The sequence below is a fragment of the Anticarsia gemmatalis genome, chromosome 5, assembly GCF_050436995.1.
Source record: "Anticarsia gemmatalis isolate Benzon Research Colony breed Stoneville strain chromosome 5, ilAntGemm2 primary, whole genome shotgun sequence".
Taxonomy (NCBI): domain Eukaryota; kingdom Metazoa; phylum Arthropoda; class Insecta; order Lepidoptera; family Erebidae; genus Anticarsia; species Anticarsia gemmatalis.
The window spans coordinates 3,828,738-3,846,011 of record NC_134749.1 but is presented as its reverse complement, the minus strand read 5'-3'; the positions used below and the strand labels follow the sequence as shown (position 1 = coordinate 3,846,011).

General features: G+C 35.5%; 4 protein-coding genes across 8 annotated transcripts in view; 1 reads left to right on the top strand and 3 right to left on the bottom strand.

The window, feature by feature from the left end:
• Positions 1-1,835: 1,835 nt before the first annotated feature.
• On the top strand, positions 1,836-7,297 carry LOC142972827 (inducible metalloproteinase inhibitor protein-like). 2 transcript variants are annotated; one of them, XM_076114149.1, is made up of 5 exons: positions 1,836-1,906; positions 4,579-4,773; positions 4,878-5,063; positions 5,760-6,000; positions 7,055-7,170. In XM_076114149.1, exons 1-4 carry the CDS (start codon positions 1,849-1,851, stop codon positions 5,996-5,998), a joined length of 678 nt encoding a protein of 225 aa, XP_075970264.1. In that variant the 5' UTR covers positions 1,836-1,848; the 3' UTR covers positions 5,999-6,000; positions 7,055-7,170. The 2 variants fall into 2 exon arrangements, with proteins under 2 accessions (XP_075970264.1, XP_075970265.1); XM_076114150.1 differs by lacking the exon at positions 5,760-6,000 and having other exon boundaries at positions 7,055-7,297.
• AspRS-m (aspartyl-tRNA synthetase, mitochondrial) lies at positions 2,291-4,422 on the bottom strand. The gene has a single exon (XM_076114147.1). It carries the CDS (start codon positions 4,245-4,247, stop codon positions 2,337-2,339), a length of 1,911 nt encoding a protein of 636 aa, XP_075970262.1. The 5' UTR covers positions 4,248-4,422; the 3' UTR covers positions 2,291-2,336.
• A 223-nt stretch (positions 7,298-7,520) lies between the features above and the next one.
• LOC142973330 (putative RNA-binding protein 46) lies at positions 7,521-10,586 on the bottom strand. 3 transcript variants are annotated; one of them, XM_076114979.1, is made up of 4 exons: positions 9,796-10,586; positions 9,004-9,494; positions 8,599-8,806; positions 7,521-8,291 (listed from the first exon to the last, which is right to left on the bottom strand). In XM_076114979.1, the coding sequence occupies exons 1-4, from the start codon at positions 10,450-10,452 to the stop codon at positions 8,097-8,099; spliced, it is 1,551 nt and encodes a 516-aa protein (XP_075971094.1). In that variant the 5' UTR covers positions 10,453-10,586; the 3' UTR covers positions 7,521-8,096. The 3 variants fall into 3 exon arrangements, with proteins under 3 accessions (XP_075971094.1, XP_075971095.1, XP_075971093.1); XM_076114980.1 differs by having other exon boundaries at positions 9,004-9,200; XM_076114978.1 differs by having other exon boundaries at positions 9,004-9,500; positions 9,796-10,584.
• Positions 10,587-11,630: 1,044 nt separating this feature from the next.
• Positions 11,631-17,274, bottom strand: part of MFS9 (major facilitator superfamily transporter 9) — a 47,243-nt gene continuing 41,599 nt past the window's right edge. For both annotated transcript variants that reach the window (XM_076114146.1, XM_076114145.1), the window contains exons 8-11: positions 16,939-17,111; positions 16,400-16,503; positions 15,788-15,908; positions 11,631-15,167 (exon numbers count right to left, since the gene is read on the bottom strand). In XM_076114146.1, coding sequence (XP_075970261.1) covers positions 14,961-15,167; positions 15,788-15,908; positions 16,400-16,503; positions 16,939-17,111 — 605 coding nt within the window. In that variant the 3' untranslated portion in view covers positions 11,631-14,960. The remainder of the gene's footprint in view (positions 15,168-15,787; positions 15,909-16,399; positions 16,504-16,938; positions 17,112-17,274) is intronic.

Genomic DNA, 17,274 nt, shown 5'->3' with positions numbered 1-17,274 from the left:
CACATTTTTATTCGGTTCATAATAGATGGTACGGAACCCTTCGCCTATGAATCCGTTACGCACTTGGTCAGTTTTTTAGTATTTTCAACACAGTCACCCCGTGCGCATACGCAAAAGCACAAATCACTTTATAACAAATTCTATGACGTCCTAAAATCTTTGGTGTTTTAATGATGACGTATCTTCAATTGGTGCAGGGGTTTCCCCATACTCCTCTTGATTACTTTATCTCTACATACCTACCTAATTAACTATTATAAGTCTCTTATCGCGTCGACCTGTCTGTTCGCTATAAACTTCAAAACTATGGTTTCATGCAATTTTCAGTGCAAATACTGTTACAGTACAAATACATACATGCTGGTGTACACAATCATTATGTAATTATGTTAAATGCCTGGGACAATAACAGTTGATACCTACAATACAATTGATAAAATACATGCTCGACTGCTAGGTGCAATGCACCCATGAATGACTCAACGGACATTGTGTATAAAGAAAAACCAATAAACGAATGTCCGAAATATTAACTCACTACGTAGGTACTTAATTTTATTATTCGTTACGCCTGCCATTTTCGTAGGGCGCATATAGTTGCTTTTCTGTAAGTATCTGCTTACCAACTCTTTCCTTACAGCTGCAGTATCGCACAATCCCGACCCCACCTGTTCCTGTACCGTTAACCCTCATCCCCGCCACTGCCCGGATTTTCCTCCAAAATATTCGAATACAGGTACAGTCGAGTTTTATAATATGTGACCGTGTTGATGAATCAAAAATATGAAGGCAATGCTAAGTTTCATAAAAATCTAAACAGCTTTGCCTTGTAATAAAATGTTTACATTCTGTCACATCATAAATACTTATGTAACTACTCACTACATAATATCAATAATATTGCTACAGACAATGACTCAAAGTATTGTGTTTAGATTTAAATGAAACTTAACATTGCCTTTATATTTTTGATTCATCAACACGGTCACATATTATAGAACTCGACTGTACCTACATAGTTACTACATAAGATTCCCAAAGAGGATTGACATCAGATAGGCTGCGAAAAGTTAAAACATCAGCCAAATCGCTTTATAGCTTAACTTACATGTTATACTGATTTTACTTGATACGATCACAAAGACGTGTCTGCTGTAAATATTTCAATCAGTAGGTACTATAAAACATTTAAAATCAGAAAATAGTTCTTAAAATATACGCTAGGGGCACTGGTCAATGTTTCCATACAACTTTTGTCGACAGTGGTAAGCTTACAGGGGCTACCGTAGATACCTACTTTCTTGTAAATTTTTATGAGATTGATCAATTAATATTAATAATTTAGGTAACTAACTTACAAAATAAAATGTACGACGATTAGAACCTTTTATGTAAATCTCGTAAGTAGGTAGGTATAGGTAAATATAGAAATAGGTACATAATTTTCTAGTTTCTAACAAAATAAGTATTACTAGGTACTCTTTTCGAAATAATGTTATTACATACACACCTGCCTTAGTGGTACAACGGTACGACTACAGCGCAGAAGTATAGAGTTCAATTCTTTGAACAGGCAAAAAAAAAATGTCGCTATAATTAGGTATCTTCAATGATCGCAAGATCTAAAATTGTAGGAAAAACATCTACACCTCAAAAGAAAAAAAAATACAAATAAAAAGCTTTAGTTACCTGTATAACGATTAATTCAATTTGAATATACTTTAAATATTTTTTAAGATATCTTAATTATCCCGACAGGAAACTTAAGACATAAAGAGATACGACTTAAACGCAGTATAAAAGTTCAAATTTGATGAAATTAAAAAACAGTCAAATTACATTATCAGAATGTTGAAAACGTTTTTTGTGTTATTTTCCTTCTGTGTGGTGTACTGCGTCGGTAACGGTAGATATAGCGAAATTCTTTTAAATAATTATTTGATACTAGGTACTCTGTTTTTAATTAAAATCATATAAACTATGCCTTATCTTAGACAAGAATGTTGTTCCTGAGACTAGTCAGGCAACTCTATATCTGAAGTTTTTATTTTCAAAATAATTGAAATATCGGAATAAAGACCTGAAAATTTTTCAAATAATTGCCAGAGACTGACTGGAATTCTAACACAGAACTATGTCATAAGTACAAAAGGTACCTATTTTTGTACAATGCATCTGACAAAATTTCTAACTTGATTATAAACTTCTTACCAAGTCTCTTATGAAGGTTTACACATAGAATAGAATAATAGAAAACAAACGTTATTGAATAAAAACAATGAAGTAAATAAAAATTAGTTTAATAACAAAATATACATTAAACAATATTCTTAATACTAAAATCTCTCAACAGTTGAAATATGATAATACTTTTTGTCATCATCACTTATGGTGTTTGGAGCGCCAGACAATGGGTCTCTTCCATCATGGGACTTAGGAAACGCAATAACTTCCCTTATAGACTCTGCATCACATGCCAAAGTTACCAATCTATCCATTCCTAAAGCAATCCCAGCATGAGGAGGGCACCCACACTTCAATGCGTTCAGAAAATGACCCATCTTTCCCGGATCAATATTTAAAATCTTCATTATTTTGACTTGAAGATCAGCATTGTGAATTCGTACTGATCCACCACCAATTTCATTGCCATTCATGACTATGTCGTAAGCTAATGATCTTACTTTCAAAGGGTCTGTGTCTAATAGATGCACATCTTCAGGGTGTGGTGCAGTGAATGGGTGATGACAAGTCTCTAATCCAGCTTCTCCCTTCACAAACAAGGGGAAATCAACCACCCATAATGGTTCAATATCAGTTTTCACCGTCAGTAGATTATTTGATTGCAATAATTGAGCAATCATTAATCTTATTTCTCCTAAACATTGGGCAGCATTTTCAGAGTCACCTAAAGCAACTATCACTGAATTGTTTTCATCAATACTATTCTTGATTTTCTCATTAATCTCCATACCAAGTTCCTTAGATATATTTTCATTTAATACAACTTTACAGTTATACTTTTTGGCATATTCTCGTATTCTCTCCTTATATTTGGCTGTTAGTTTACCTAATTCGCTTGTGTATGGTAAACCATAAGCTCCAAAGTTACTATCGTTTGACTTTTCAGGGAATAAATGCCTTAAATTTACGAACTTTAATCCAAATGTTAAATTAGGTTTGTCAGAGCCATAGTTTTCTATAGCTTCTTTATAAGTAATCCTTTTAAAAGGTGGCCTGGGAAGAGGTTTAACAAATGTGTCGTAGAGTAACTGTTCAATCATAGATAGAACACCATCCAAGTTTGTAAATGAGAGTTCTATATCAAGCTGTGTAAACTCTGGCTGTCTATCCGGCCTTGTAGTCTCATCACGGTAACATCTAGCAACTTGAAAGTACCGATCAATGCCTCCTGACATCAGCATTTGTTTGAACTGCTGTGGACTCTGAACTAACGAGTAAAACAGTCCAGTATGATGTGTAGGGACTACAAACTCCCTAGCACCACCGGGAGTGCGACAAAATAACGTAGGTGTCTCCACTTCTACAAAACCATGTTGTTCAATAAGAAATCGTCTCATGTTATGGAGCATATTTGAGCGTACTCTCAAATTGTTTTGCATTTCTGGAAATCGTAAATCAATGTATCTGTGCTGCAATCGTAACTGCTCCTTTGGTTTTTGATAGTCTCTTAGATTAAAAGGTAGCTTATCTACTGTATTTAAGACTTCTAGCTTATTTATGACCACTTCTATTTCACCAGTAGACATTTTAGGATTAATCATATCTTTGGGTCTTAGGGCTACAGTCCCTTCTATTTTGACTATGGTCTCTAAAGGGACTTCAGACAGGTTTGTTGTGTCATTGCTTACGACACATTGCGTTAACCCATAAGCATCTCGGAGTAATAGAAATTTGGATAGACGTGAAAACTGCACCCATCCACATAATACAACTTTTTCACCTTCATTTTCGGGCCGTAGTTCACCGCAAGTATGTGTCCTATACGTAAAAGTATTAGTATTAGATTCCTGCACGTCTAGTTTTACTTTTTGACTCGTATCATGTAAATATTTTGCTAAATATGTAGAACTTTTGTAGGTTATGTCTCCATGTTTTGGAAAACATTTAGGAATAGTAGTTAATGTCCTATGAACAGTAATTTGTCTGTTTATTGCTAAGCAGAGAGATACAGGACAATATTTGTGGCTAATTCTATGTAAACATAGGTGTCTTGCCAACATCATTGCTTGATACTTCCACACTAGTTAGAACTTATTGTGCTTCAATAGCTGCTTCGATATAAATCAGTCGTAGTGTTAATCGTCAATTCATTTAAAAAGAAAGCAATTTCTTCTATTTATAATAGATTTTAGTACGAAAATACAAAACCGGGTAGTGTTTACATTTTTTGACAACAATGACAGCTGACACTGACTGGTATAATTCGGTATAAAATACAGATGACATAACAGAGTAGCCCAACAGCCAGAATTAAAGAAATGTAGCCTATAAGTCTTTTGAGTTTAAAAAGCGTTTTAAAGAATTAATAAATACCTATCTAGAATTTTCTTGCAGATGCTGTTCCGCTACGTTGTGGTGCTAACCAAGAAGTAAGATGTGTGCCTACCTGTCCACCTGAAAGAACTTGCAGAAATCGCGGAATTCAGTTTAGCTGCCTACAAACCTGCGAACGTTGTCAACATAAATGCGTTTGTAAAGAAGGATTTTACAGAAATTTCTTGGGAGATTGTATAACTAACGAACAATGCGGTGAGTTCTTATGACGAAAACCTGCTACCACTGCAAAACTTTCATATAAAAGCTTAAAAGCTGTTACCAGCGCCAAATCATTACTTAATATTTTGTTCTTTCAGATTTATGTCCCGGAAATAATGAATTTTATGCATGTGATAGTGCTTGCGATAACGAATGCTCGACATGGCACAAGCAGAACAGAACTAACTGTCCCATAATAAATATTGACTGCAATCGTGGATGCTACTGTGACGATGGCTACGCCAGAGACAGCAAAAGAAATTGTGTGCCAGTGGAGAAATGCCGTACGTATTTTGTCTTATTATTAAATGCTCAAAAGTAAGGTCTCATTATATCGAGCATGTTAGGTACCAAACTCCGAAATTACCTACGTTATTATGGAAAACACCTATTCCAATAAAAATAGAAAAAAGACCAATACTTGACCCGAGAATTGAACCAGAGATCTCATATACAGCAGTCGGTTGCAATAACAACTACGCCACAGAGGCAGTCATCGGAATCTAGAAATTTTTAGAAATAAATCTCGATTGTAATCAAATTTTTGCTGTTGGCAATTTAAGTATTCGTTTGTACGGGGCTTTCCCAGGTAAGATACACAATACATAATAGTTGAATACAATACTGTAGGTACCTACCTATATCTTCTATTAACTATTGAATCTATACTAATATTATAAAGCTGAAGAGTTTGTTTGTTTGTTTGTTTGTTTGAACGCGCTAATCTCAGAAACTACTGGTCCGATTTGAAAAATTCTTTCAGTGTTAGATAGCCCATTTATCGAGGAAGGTTATAAGCTATATATCATTACGCTACGACCAAAAGGAGCAGAGTACAAGTAAAAAATGCTACAAAAACGGGGAAAAAATTTACCCATTCTCTCTTATGTGACGCAAGCGAAGTTGTGCGGGTCAGCTAGTTTTTAATATTTCCCCTACTTGTAGTAGTAATTAATTATAATATTTGAAACATATTTCAGCAGCCACGCCAATCTGTAAAGGACCAAACGAAGAGTACACCTCTTGCAGAAGAACCTGTCCTCCCGAAACGTGCATTTCAGTTATTTCAAGATACGATTGTAGAACTGCACCGCCATGTCGCCCTGGTTGCGCTTGCAAACCCGGCTTTTTGAGACAATCTGCAAATTCGCACTGTATACCAGCGTGCGAATGTTTAGAATTGAGGAACACGCCAGCCTGTAGAAGTGGTCTATATTAATTGTAATTGAGAATTTAAACTTGCCCGTTTAGAATAAAAATATAAACATTATCGCAACAATACAGTAGTTTTAATGCTAACTACACCTTTACACAAACTTCCCACATATAAGGGTGGGTACTGACCAACGTTACGAGGTGTAATGTAACATTCGCATCGAGCGTGTACGCATCGAGCACGTTACACTGTGTTCTAAAATCGGCGTAACATGCTCGTCAAAACTCTGTGCTCCATATTCGCCGCCAGTTCACTCAAGATGGCCGACAGCGAGGCCGCGTTGGTATCTTTGATTCTACTTAATTATTGTTTTATCCAAATTAAGAAGAAGAAAAAACGTTACTGGACATCAAACTTATTTAAAAACAGAGGCGTATGTGGTGGTTTGTCATTGATAGCAATTTTAAAAAACCAAATGATTACTGGACAGTATAAGAGAGAGTTTGTTATAATGCTCTGGATGAGCTACATTCCACAACACTTCCTCATCTCTGTATTTTTCTATAAAAAACAAAGTTTTTTCTTTGTCCCACTCCATTTTTTAAAATATAGATGAACGACGTTTGATGATTCGCGACGCGTGTGCGCTCGTGACTACTTGCAAGAGCGTACTGACTGAACCGCGTAACACACAAAGGGTTCGCCAAAAAACCGACAGCCGGGTGGAGCACTCGCAGCGAGCAACGAGCGGTTCGTTGCTCGCTGCGAGCGCCTTGTTTCTACGTACTGACTGCACAAATGCTCGCTGTGTAACACGTTACATTACACCTCGTAACGTTGGTCAGTACCCACCTTTAGCCTCAGTAGGCTTGTGCGTAGGTACTGTAGGTAGGTATCTACTGTCCGAAAAGATAATATGTATAACTATTTCATGGTTATAGCGTTAAGCTAGTTATCATATGCCATTAGTCAAAACAGGAGCAACTATACCTACGTAGAAAAAAAATACACAAAACGATACACTACGTTTACATTTTATAGAGCGCTTTGAGAATTGTTACATTTTCTAAAGCTTTCGTTGTATACTAGTTAAACAGCTAAACCTGTTCTATTTTCCAGCTCCGAGACCGACATGTACTGCAATCAACGAACAATACACAGACTGCAAAAGAACCTGCCCGCCTGAAACATGCATTACTACAGTAGTAGCATTTGACTGCGCGTATGAGCCGTGCGTGCCAGGATGTGTTTGCAAGCCTGGGTTTTTGAGAAAGAATGATAATTCTCCTTGCATGCCTCGCTGTGAATGTCCGCAGATTGCTAATACGCCACAATGCTTGCGGAGACCTCGCTATTAGAAAATGAGCAGCCTAGCAATTTTGTTACTACCTTATAGTGTGTCTAATTGAGACTAGATTTGAGTTATTTGAAATAAATTGCTACTACTGAAAATTGTTTCTTTGTTGTGTACCCCTATTTCACTAACAATGCAAATTCTGAAGCATCGCTGCATTAACTTTCTTTCCTAGTAGGTGTAAAAATTATAAACAAGTAGATATTTATAGAAATACATTTATTCAGTCTCAAAACAAAGTAACAAATATAACTTAAAATTAGTCAAGACAGTGCATTCACTCTGAATATATTACGATATAAGCACAAGGAAGCACTGTAGAGGCGGCTTTACCCTAGTAAATATTCGCCAAATAAAAGTTGCAACAAAAAATTGTAGAGAAAATTGCTAATCAACACATTTCACTCATTACCAATATTAAATTCGCCGAATGCGTTTAAAATATAATTTTAAAAGTTCAATTATTTGACGATCACAATATTGGCAATTTAAGAACATTAATTGAGTATTAAATTGACTGAATAAAGAAATTTAGTCCTCAACTTAGTCTGATACAATAGGTCAAAAATATAAACTAAACCAAGTCAAAATAAAGAAGTCAGAAATAGTTAAGGTCCCTTAACCTAAAATGCTTTTTCGCCGACCGCGCTTACGTGCAGGAATACCAGAATATAACAATTATCAAATTGTTTTCTAGGATTCGAGACCTAACAACAGTTACAACAAAGTGAGAATTCAAACCTTATTGCTTCAGTAATAAGGTTATAAATTCGTAAAAACTAATACCATAGTTATATAATTCTGGAATCAAACGTTTCGCCAGAGTGGCATGGTGACTGGCATGATTGGCTGTCTTTGAGTATAGATGGACGGGTTCAGGTAGTCATAGGATATGTTGAGGCAGCTTGGCATTGGCGACATGATGGTAGGGTAGACCGGTGGCAGTGGCGCTGGCGGCGGCGGCGGTGGAAGAGACTGCTGTATGAGGTCGGCTTTTAGCATCTGTAACAAAATGTTACTTTAAAGAAATGGCAAGGATATATTTTGATAACATTCGCAAAATGCATATTAGGCTAGGCAGAATAAGGTCTTTACGATAAGTAATAAGAGTGATAATCATTAAAAACCTTAAATTCAAAATGAGCTGAGTTGAAATGAGCTATAGCACTAAGATAATAGGGTTGTTTTACGAGTCTGTACCAGCATAAGCATCATCAGCATAATGTTAAAAAGATCAGTTTGATCACAAAATATATATCAGAATAAATCCAAAAAAATACAATCGAAATTCAATAGCATTCAAGCTTACCTTTATTACTTGCAAAGCATACTCAGCAGCTTCCACATGTGCCTGCTGCATGGACATACATGGTCTTGTGGCCAGCGGGCCAAGGTGCCTCGGGATGTTTAGGAGAGGAGCACCAACATGGGGCAGCTCTACTCGTCCCACCCAGATCTCTGTGCTGGTGGCATCCGTATACTTCTGGTAGCTGTACACTGGTGGAGCCCACATGTACCTGCAGAAAAAAGAAAATTGTATCACAATTGATTTAAGGTTCTGCAGGATTTAAATTTAGCAGATATTATATGTACAGGATATTAAGAAATACAGAATACTTTCGTTGAAATAAAAAAGTAATAGGCGTTTTGATTTAACATTAATAGCAATCGTTATATAAAATTTTGAGGGTAGAAGTGAAGAAAGTTATGTTACCTTTTACACATTGAATCAAGCTTAGCTGGAGCCATTGAGTAATGTTCCTTGGAGCCATTAGTGTACACTGGAGAATTCCCATCAGATGGTGACCCACAAGAAGACTCTCCTGCACCAGCAGAACCTATCCCTTCATCATCCTTAGCAGAGTTGATGAATTCCTTCTTTTCCAACTGCTGTTTGTAAAGCAACAGCGTCTGAGACAGATTGAAGCTATTGTTGAACTTAGCATTGCCTCTATTCATCTTCTGAATGCGGTATATTTCACGGACAACTGGTTTAGCCCAACGTATCTCTACAACACTGCCATCTATTTCAGCATTTTGTAACTTTTTCATAGCCATCTCGGCATGCTCTCGCTGGTAGAAATGTATAAATGCATAATCAAAGATCTTTTTCACTCGTTCCACTTGGTTATTGACTGCTGCCTCAAAAACAGCCTGGATTGTCTCAGGTGTGGTCTTAATTTGAAAGTTTCGTACATAGAGCACCTTTACCTGCAAAGATGCAGGGTATGTTTAGTAATTAGTTGCGATAAAATGTTTATATGAACCAGCTTGCGTTAGGCATTTGATAACGCAATATAAACATTGGTATCTGATCCAACCACCTGTTACATGTTTAGGTTTATATAAAAATAATCTGCAAATTGCACTAGCCATGGGACAAGAAAAAACTTCGCGTACGCAAGTTTGATATCGCTTTGAAAAACAGAACCTTCGCAATAATAGCAGCACAAATAAATATAACAAGCACAAAATTAATAAAATATGAATAAAATTGGATTCTCACCTTTCTCATCTGCTCATCGTCAATATCGGGCTCGGGTTCAGCCCAGTCCACCATCACCTCTTGGTCCCAGATCTTCACGCAGCCAGGAACGAGCGCGCGGCGCGCCATCGCGGCGGCTCTGTGCGACGTAAACTCCACGAACGCGAAGCCGCGGTTCAGCCTCTTGTCGTAACAATTCTTGTAGAGGATAACATCTACGATGCCGGCCACACGTTTCGAGAGCTCCTCCAAAACCTCTTCCTTAGATTTAGTTTTCGGAATATTGCCGACGAAAAGGCGGCAGTTGTCTACAGACTTGACGACGCCAATGTGTCGCCGCGGTCGAATCTCGTAACCGTTCAGCTCCTTCACAGCCCTGTAGGCTTCGGACTTCGTCGTATACGTTACAAAGGCATACCCTCTGTTTGAACCGGAGAAATCCATCATCAAGCGCATTTCGTATACCTTACCCACTCTTGAGAATATGGGAACCAGCTCGTCTTCGAAAATTTCTCTTGGGAGCTTGCCGATGAATACTTCGCAGCCCTTTTGGGGCGCGGGTCCAGTCCAATCCGGAGGCGGGCCGAAGCGTCGTTGGCCATTGTGCTGCACCAGCGGATACCCCGTCTCTTGCATCAGGTCGAGGAGTTTGCGCGTCATAGAGTTACCTGGCTCCATTTTTTAATTTGAGGATTGTCACAAGAATCAACTACTCGCTTGAGCGCTGCTAATCAAATGATCGACGAAAAAGCGGCAACTCAAAGTGTCGGGTCTCTTTATAGTTTTGCCGACAAACAACGTTCGGCGGTTGTGACGTAGTGCGGTTCGAAATTGGAGCTGACTTCCACAACAATTTTGTAGTTTATATTGAGTTAAATGTTTTATTTTTATTTTTTAGTATTTTATTAATATTTTTTTATTTATTTGAGTAATTTTTAACATTATAATAAATATAAATAACTCTAATTAGAAAAAAAGTAACAAATTAATATCTTGCTTGTAACCGCGTAGGCGACACTTACGAAACTTTTATTTCGAAACAAATGAATATTTAATTGGTATTAATAATTAAGGTAATAGAGGTCTAGAATTATGAATAATATTGAATTGTATAAAATTTTACAATAATTAACTATAAAATTAGTAGTAGGTAAATGATTTGACTTTCGTAATAAAAATCAAAAGTTGGTTTCTAGATATTACACGAAGCACTAGAAATCATAACAAATATCTATTATTTTCAAAATATGTAGTCCCCTTTAATGTACGAATAAATAAAAATATTAAAACAATAAGATAATGATTTAATTTTGTAAGTTCCGGCTACTAGACACAAGATGGCGTTGGCATTTTTTTTGTGGATTTGATTTACTAATTTCTGCTTTATTTTGATTCCTTTTTCAAACAAGTATGTATCATTTTAATCATCCAGTGGTTGAATAGATCCTTACCTATAAATACTTTATATTCTAGTGAATAATGAGACTTGTTATTTATTATGATTTTAGAAATGCATTCATATGGGGCCGTATTATCTCTTAGCCACGGGGAATCGAACCCACGTTTTGCAATTGTTACCCATTTACCCAACTTCAGTAAATATGCCACCGAGGTATACTCATATGTAACACAACTACGTTTCGCCATTAACAATGTTAGTCGCATGTATTAGGAGGCGAGCTTATGCCATATATCGGGCACGTTACCAAACCCTGACAACTACTGAGACATATTATTCTAATATTAATTAGAAAATAACAACAGTACTTTACTCGAACTGGGACCTTATGATCATTTGTAGAATAGGTACACTACCGGCCGTGCACACTGCGGCATTAAAATTTGGTTGATAAAAGGTAAAATAAAAAATAAATTTTTACTGATATTTTAATAGAATCTCTCATAGACACGTACAAAATAACGTCATCTTTCAACAGTATATACAAAATACGGTAACACTCAAAGCGGCACAAATGCTAAGCTAATATATACCTTATTACACTAAAATTGGCCATAGTTAAACGGAAACGATCCAACCCACACAGACGTAGTTTCGAGATATTTAACTTTTAAGTTCAGATCACTAACTTTGGGGACTAACTCAGGACTATAACTTCATGGTGGGTTTGAATTTTACTTGGATTGTTTTCGTGATATTAAAATTTTAACTTCAAGGAGTGTTTTGGTATACATAACTCATTTTACCCATAGTGTGGGTTGGATCCTTTCCGTTTAACTATGGCCAATTAAGGCTGGAATTCAAATACAATGAACAAAATCAACGTCGACAAAATTTCATTTAGGTCATCAAAAAAAAACCTTTTCCATTATCGCTATTAACAGTTGAAAGCTTGTGATTTAATTAAGTTGTTTAATTTGTCTTATTCCAGAGTATTTAAACCTAACACATGTATAAAAAAATAGTACATTTATTTACGACTAAAATACACGCATATACTTTCAAATACAGATCTTGAAACAGTATTAACTTTTAAAATTCCTCGCTTTTGATTTAAATATTTTGTTATAGAAAGCAGTTTTGTGCTTTGGGTCCAAGCAATTTACATACAATAGTCGAAGTGGCTACACTGGATCGGGCGAGTACACTGAATATTATCTCTTTACTAGAACTGTGTGAGATTTTTTCATACTCTACCGTATTTAGAATTAAATCTTACACATTTATTTTTAATACTTTTTTTTGGAAAAGTAGATGTTAGCACGTTTGGTCCATTGGATATGTTTTAAGTATATTTAAGTATAAATTAGCATAAGAAATCGAATTTTGACAAATTGTATATTTTATAATAATAATATACATGCTTTTATTAAATGTACACGCTATTTTACACACCTTATTTGAGTGTGTCTCTACATTGCACTTTATTGAAGTATAGAAACAAAAAACAATTCATTACTTCTTTACCAAAATATACATCGTAGTTTTATATTTATACCCACCCGATTGAACAGCCATACTTAAAACTAAACATTATCACATTCATTTAATACACAGATCTATATAACATAACACGACACAGACACATATTGTACCCTGTCACGACATCAATAGTAACTATAATGGATACGTTTATGTTTTACTTACATTTAATACGAAATAAAATAAAATTTACACGTTTGTATCGATACTATAAGAAAGCTGAAGTATCACTTAATTTTAGCATTAACAATGGTTCAAAACAGTGAATGTATCGCCATCTATTGAAGAAAAAAGTAAACTTTAATATTTTTGAGACAAAAATAGCAAATATAACACACTGCTGAAACATTCAATGAGTGACAAAATTACAATTAAACAGACTTTTTAATCAACTTTTCAATTTTTTATTACAAAATTTATTTCAGCCGGTACCATCCATACTGATCTGGAACGCGGGAATAAATTTTGTTATGCAAATGCAAATTATATCCGATAGATGGCCGTGCAATTATACATTGAACCAATACCGTATCTTCTACACTGTAAACTCTAGAGTGTAATACAAACGTGAAGATTTTATTTTACAATATATTTTTCTTATTTTACAATATAGTCAATGAACTAACAAAAGTCAAGCTAAACATCAATAATGTGATGGAATATTCGAGACTACAGATGTCTTTTACAAATTAAAGCTTAAAATGTATATAAAAAGAAGTTGTAGAAAAACTGCAAAATATATTACAAAGAAATATATTATAATGCAAGTTTTTTTATTTATATTATAAGCAAAAATAAAATTAAAGAAACTGTATGATGTATGAATACGTATATCTTTATATATAATTCTTCTGTAAGTGTGTATGTCACTGAACTTCTCTTAAACGACTGGACCGATTTTGATGAAATTGTTTGTGTGTGTTCAAGGGGATCTGAGAATGGTTTAGATTCACAATGTTGTCCGCTGAACAATGTTTTTTATTTAATTTTTATGGCAAAACAACGTTTGCGGGGTCAGCTAGTATACCTATAAAGTTAAAAATAATATATTTTGACACAACTCAAAGGACGGGCATATTTATTTTGAGATCATAATAACAAAAATAAAAAAATACAACCTATCTGAAAGGCTAAGTTCATATGACCGCGCGGAGCCGCGAGGAACTTTCGACCGAGCGGTACAAGATCGAAGTAAACAGCTAATATTATTATCGTCTACATCATCGCGCGGTAAAGTTTCATAGGAAATAATATACTCATAATTAAAATAAGAAATGAATTGAAGCATCTTAACTACTAAGTCTTATAAAACATTTTTTGTAAACTAAAGTTCATAAAGTGAATTTTTTTATCACATTCATATAAATACATTTACAAAAAGCACTATTCATATTTAATTTTTACAATGATTCCTTTAATCTCCATCAAATATATTAGTATCGTGAAATGGTCCAAAACCCTCTCTCACTTCCTCTCTCATTTGAGAGGAGCATTGCCCAAAAGCGGGACAGTAATTTTACGAACTTGGTATAAATACGTTGTGCGTTTTGTCATAATTCGCACTGGATTTCTCTCATTCTTTTGGGTCAGGAAATAGTGGCGACATAGGTCTCAACTGTGGTTTTTACAGGATATTTATCTATTAGTATTATTGAAAAAAGTTTGCATGGTTAAATGTGCGTTATATGCTGAATCTACAAAACGAATCATGATGAAATGTTACAGTTTATACAATGACCAGTGTAATAGATAAATATACAGGTAATTTAATTACTATAATTTACAAAGTGAGTCCAATAATTACCTAGTTTTACCTGTGCGTATTGGACTAAATTAGGGAAGGTTCATATCTGACGGAAGATGCGTATGGCGTAACTTAATTTATATGGGCTTCGCACCGACGCATCATCGGTTGAGTGTGAACGGTCCAGTGTTTTTCTATACGTTTGCCTGTTATCGCGTTGCGCGATCGATAATACGCGACGTATGTTCCGTCAGATATGAACCTTCCCTTAGACCAGGGGTTCCCAACCTTTTCTTAGTGAGGGACCACTTTTAAATTATTCTTGTTAGTAGGGACCACTATGTAAGTACTTATATTAAAAAAGTGTAATTCGCGGACCATATTTTGATTTCCGGGGACCACTGGTTGGGAACCACTACCTTAGACTGACAGACTGCTCGGTACATATACTCAAATGTCGTCACTATAATTCCCAACCCAATGTTTAAATCAAATGTATATTTACATTTCAGAATTCTGGTCCATAGCCTTGTTGTCGTATCCTCGGGCCGTGGTGACGGAAGCGCCATCTGTGTCGAAGCTCGCGTCGGAGTCTACTTCGATGACCCAGGGCTGCAGTTCCGCCGAACAGAACGCACCGTAAATGATCGCACCGATTAGATAGATCGCACTTGACATGAAGAATACTACGCGCCATTGTTCGGGTGTCTGAAATTGTATGAAAAATATTTAATGTAAAAAATAACTAATTTAATAGTTTTGAATACTAGAAATTTATTTTTTTAGAAGTTGTATTACAGATTATTTTATTTATCTTCTAGTATGTATATATTTTTATAAGTATTTTTATTCATTTATGTTTATTTGTACACAAAACTCCACAATAAATCAATGGTATATCAAAATATATACTTTCCCATAAGTCTGATTTACCAAAATCTGGTGACAGTAGCGTATCAGCGATTTTAAAATCATCACTATAACAAACATTTGTGAAACTAGACATATTTCTGCAGTGTTAATATTTATCGTTTCTGTGAGCCGAATAAAGTAAATATATGCGTACACGTGCACACATGTACGTGTACGTATACGTACGCTCGACCTTATTTAAACACATATGGACCCTTACTCTTTCATGCAAATACTACTCAACCGATTACGATAAAATATGGTATATAGGTAGCTGAAGACCCAGAATAACACATAGGCTACTTTTAATGCCGGTGATCCCGAGGGATCGGGATTTATACGGGAAGGGTTTCCACGCGGATGAAGTCGCGTGCGGCCTGTAGTATATTATAAAGACGTTATGCATTACTATTTACCTTATCAGTGACGATAGCGCTGGAGAGAGTGGGACTAATGATGCCGGGTAATGTGGCCACGGTGTTGGACAAACCCATCAGTACGCTAGCGTGCGGCGGTGCTATATCTAAGTGGTTCACACTGAAACACATTTAAGTTATATATTGTTAGACAAATTAATATGAAGTTTTATGATTGTTGGTATTGTAACGATTTGTTTAAATAAATACCCTCTTATTCACAAACATACTATAAGCCTATTTTAGTAAAAAAACTACTACACTATGTTTTCTCTTTTTCATTTCGCTAAGGAGTGAAAGAAACAAACCACTTTTTATAAGCCCTTTATAACTTGATATATTTTTATGAATATGGCTCATAATATCTGAGCCTGATTGGTAGTGTGTGCATTGTTGAGCACGAGGTCTTGGGTTCAATTCGTGGGTTTGACAAGATTTTAATTTATCTTGAAATAATTTCAATTGTGGCCCGTCGTTTAGTTACCTTCACCTTTACTACCATTTTATAACAGTTATAATATTGTAAAAAAAAAACAAAATACAGTTGAATTGATACGAAGAACCTCCTCCTTTTTTGGAGTCGGTTAATAACTTACATTTAGCTGTAATTACCTGAATCCCGACCACGCGAAGCCGCCAAGACCCACAGCGATAGTAAGGAATATAACACATACAGTTGGTACCGTAGCGTAGCCTGCTGCCACCATGAATATCGTCTGAAAAATTAACAGTGAATTTAATAACACCAGTTACAAACAAATGGTGATGATTGCTCTCGTAGATCGTGACTTTGAGAAATATGGTTTATTAGCTTTTCTCATTAATGTAGTTATTGTACTTCCTTCTATTATTAGAAATGCGAAACTTTGTAAGTACGGATTGATATAAATATATGTTTGTTAGTTTTTCACGAAGAAACTAATGGACGGATTTTCATGAAATTTGGTACAAGGATATTTTATAACCTGCACAAAGTCTACTTTTTACCCCAGGAAATCTTTTCACGCAGACGAAGTCGCGAGCAGAAGCTAATAAAAACATTTCAGTTATTTGTTTACCCCGGGGAGTAAAGTGTTTTCTTATTACATTATAAAATCATATAATAACGCTACGTAAAAGTTTGAGGGTTATAATTTTCTCCAAAAATGTACCTGTGCTAAAAACGCTCCACAATTGAACAGTTTCCTTATATTAGTTCTAGACATGAGTCCTTTCTTCAATATCCAGTCGGCAATATGTCCCGCTACTTGTAGTACGATAGCCATTGCAAGGTACGGCATGGCTGATAGGAACCCAGTTTGTGAAGTCTCAAAGTTGAATGCATCTGAAATTGTGTGAAAATTGTTTAGTGTCTGTCTTCTGGATGTTTTTATTTGCTTTTAATAGATTTAGTAGTAAGAGCGGTAGTATATGGGAGTTAATTACAGTTTCAGGTAAGATTCTCTTAAGGTAGATGGGGCAAAGACTTCTGTGAGTTTTCAAAGTAT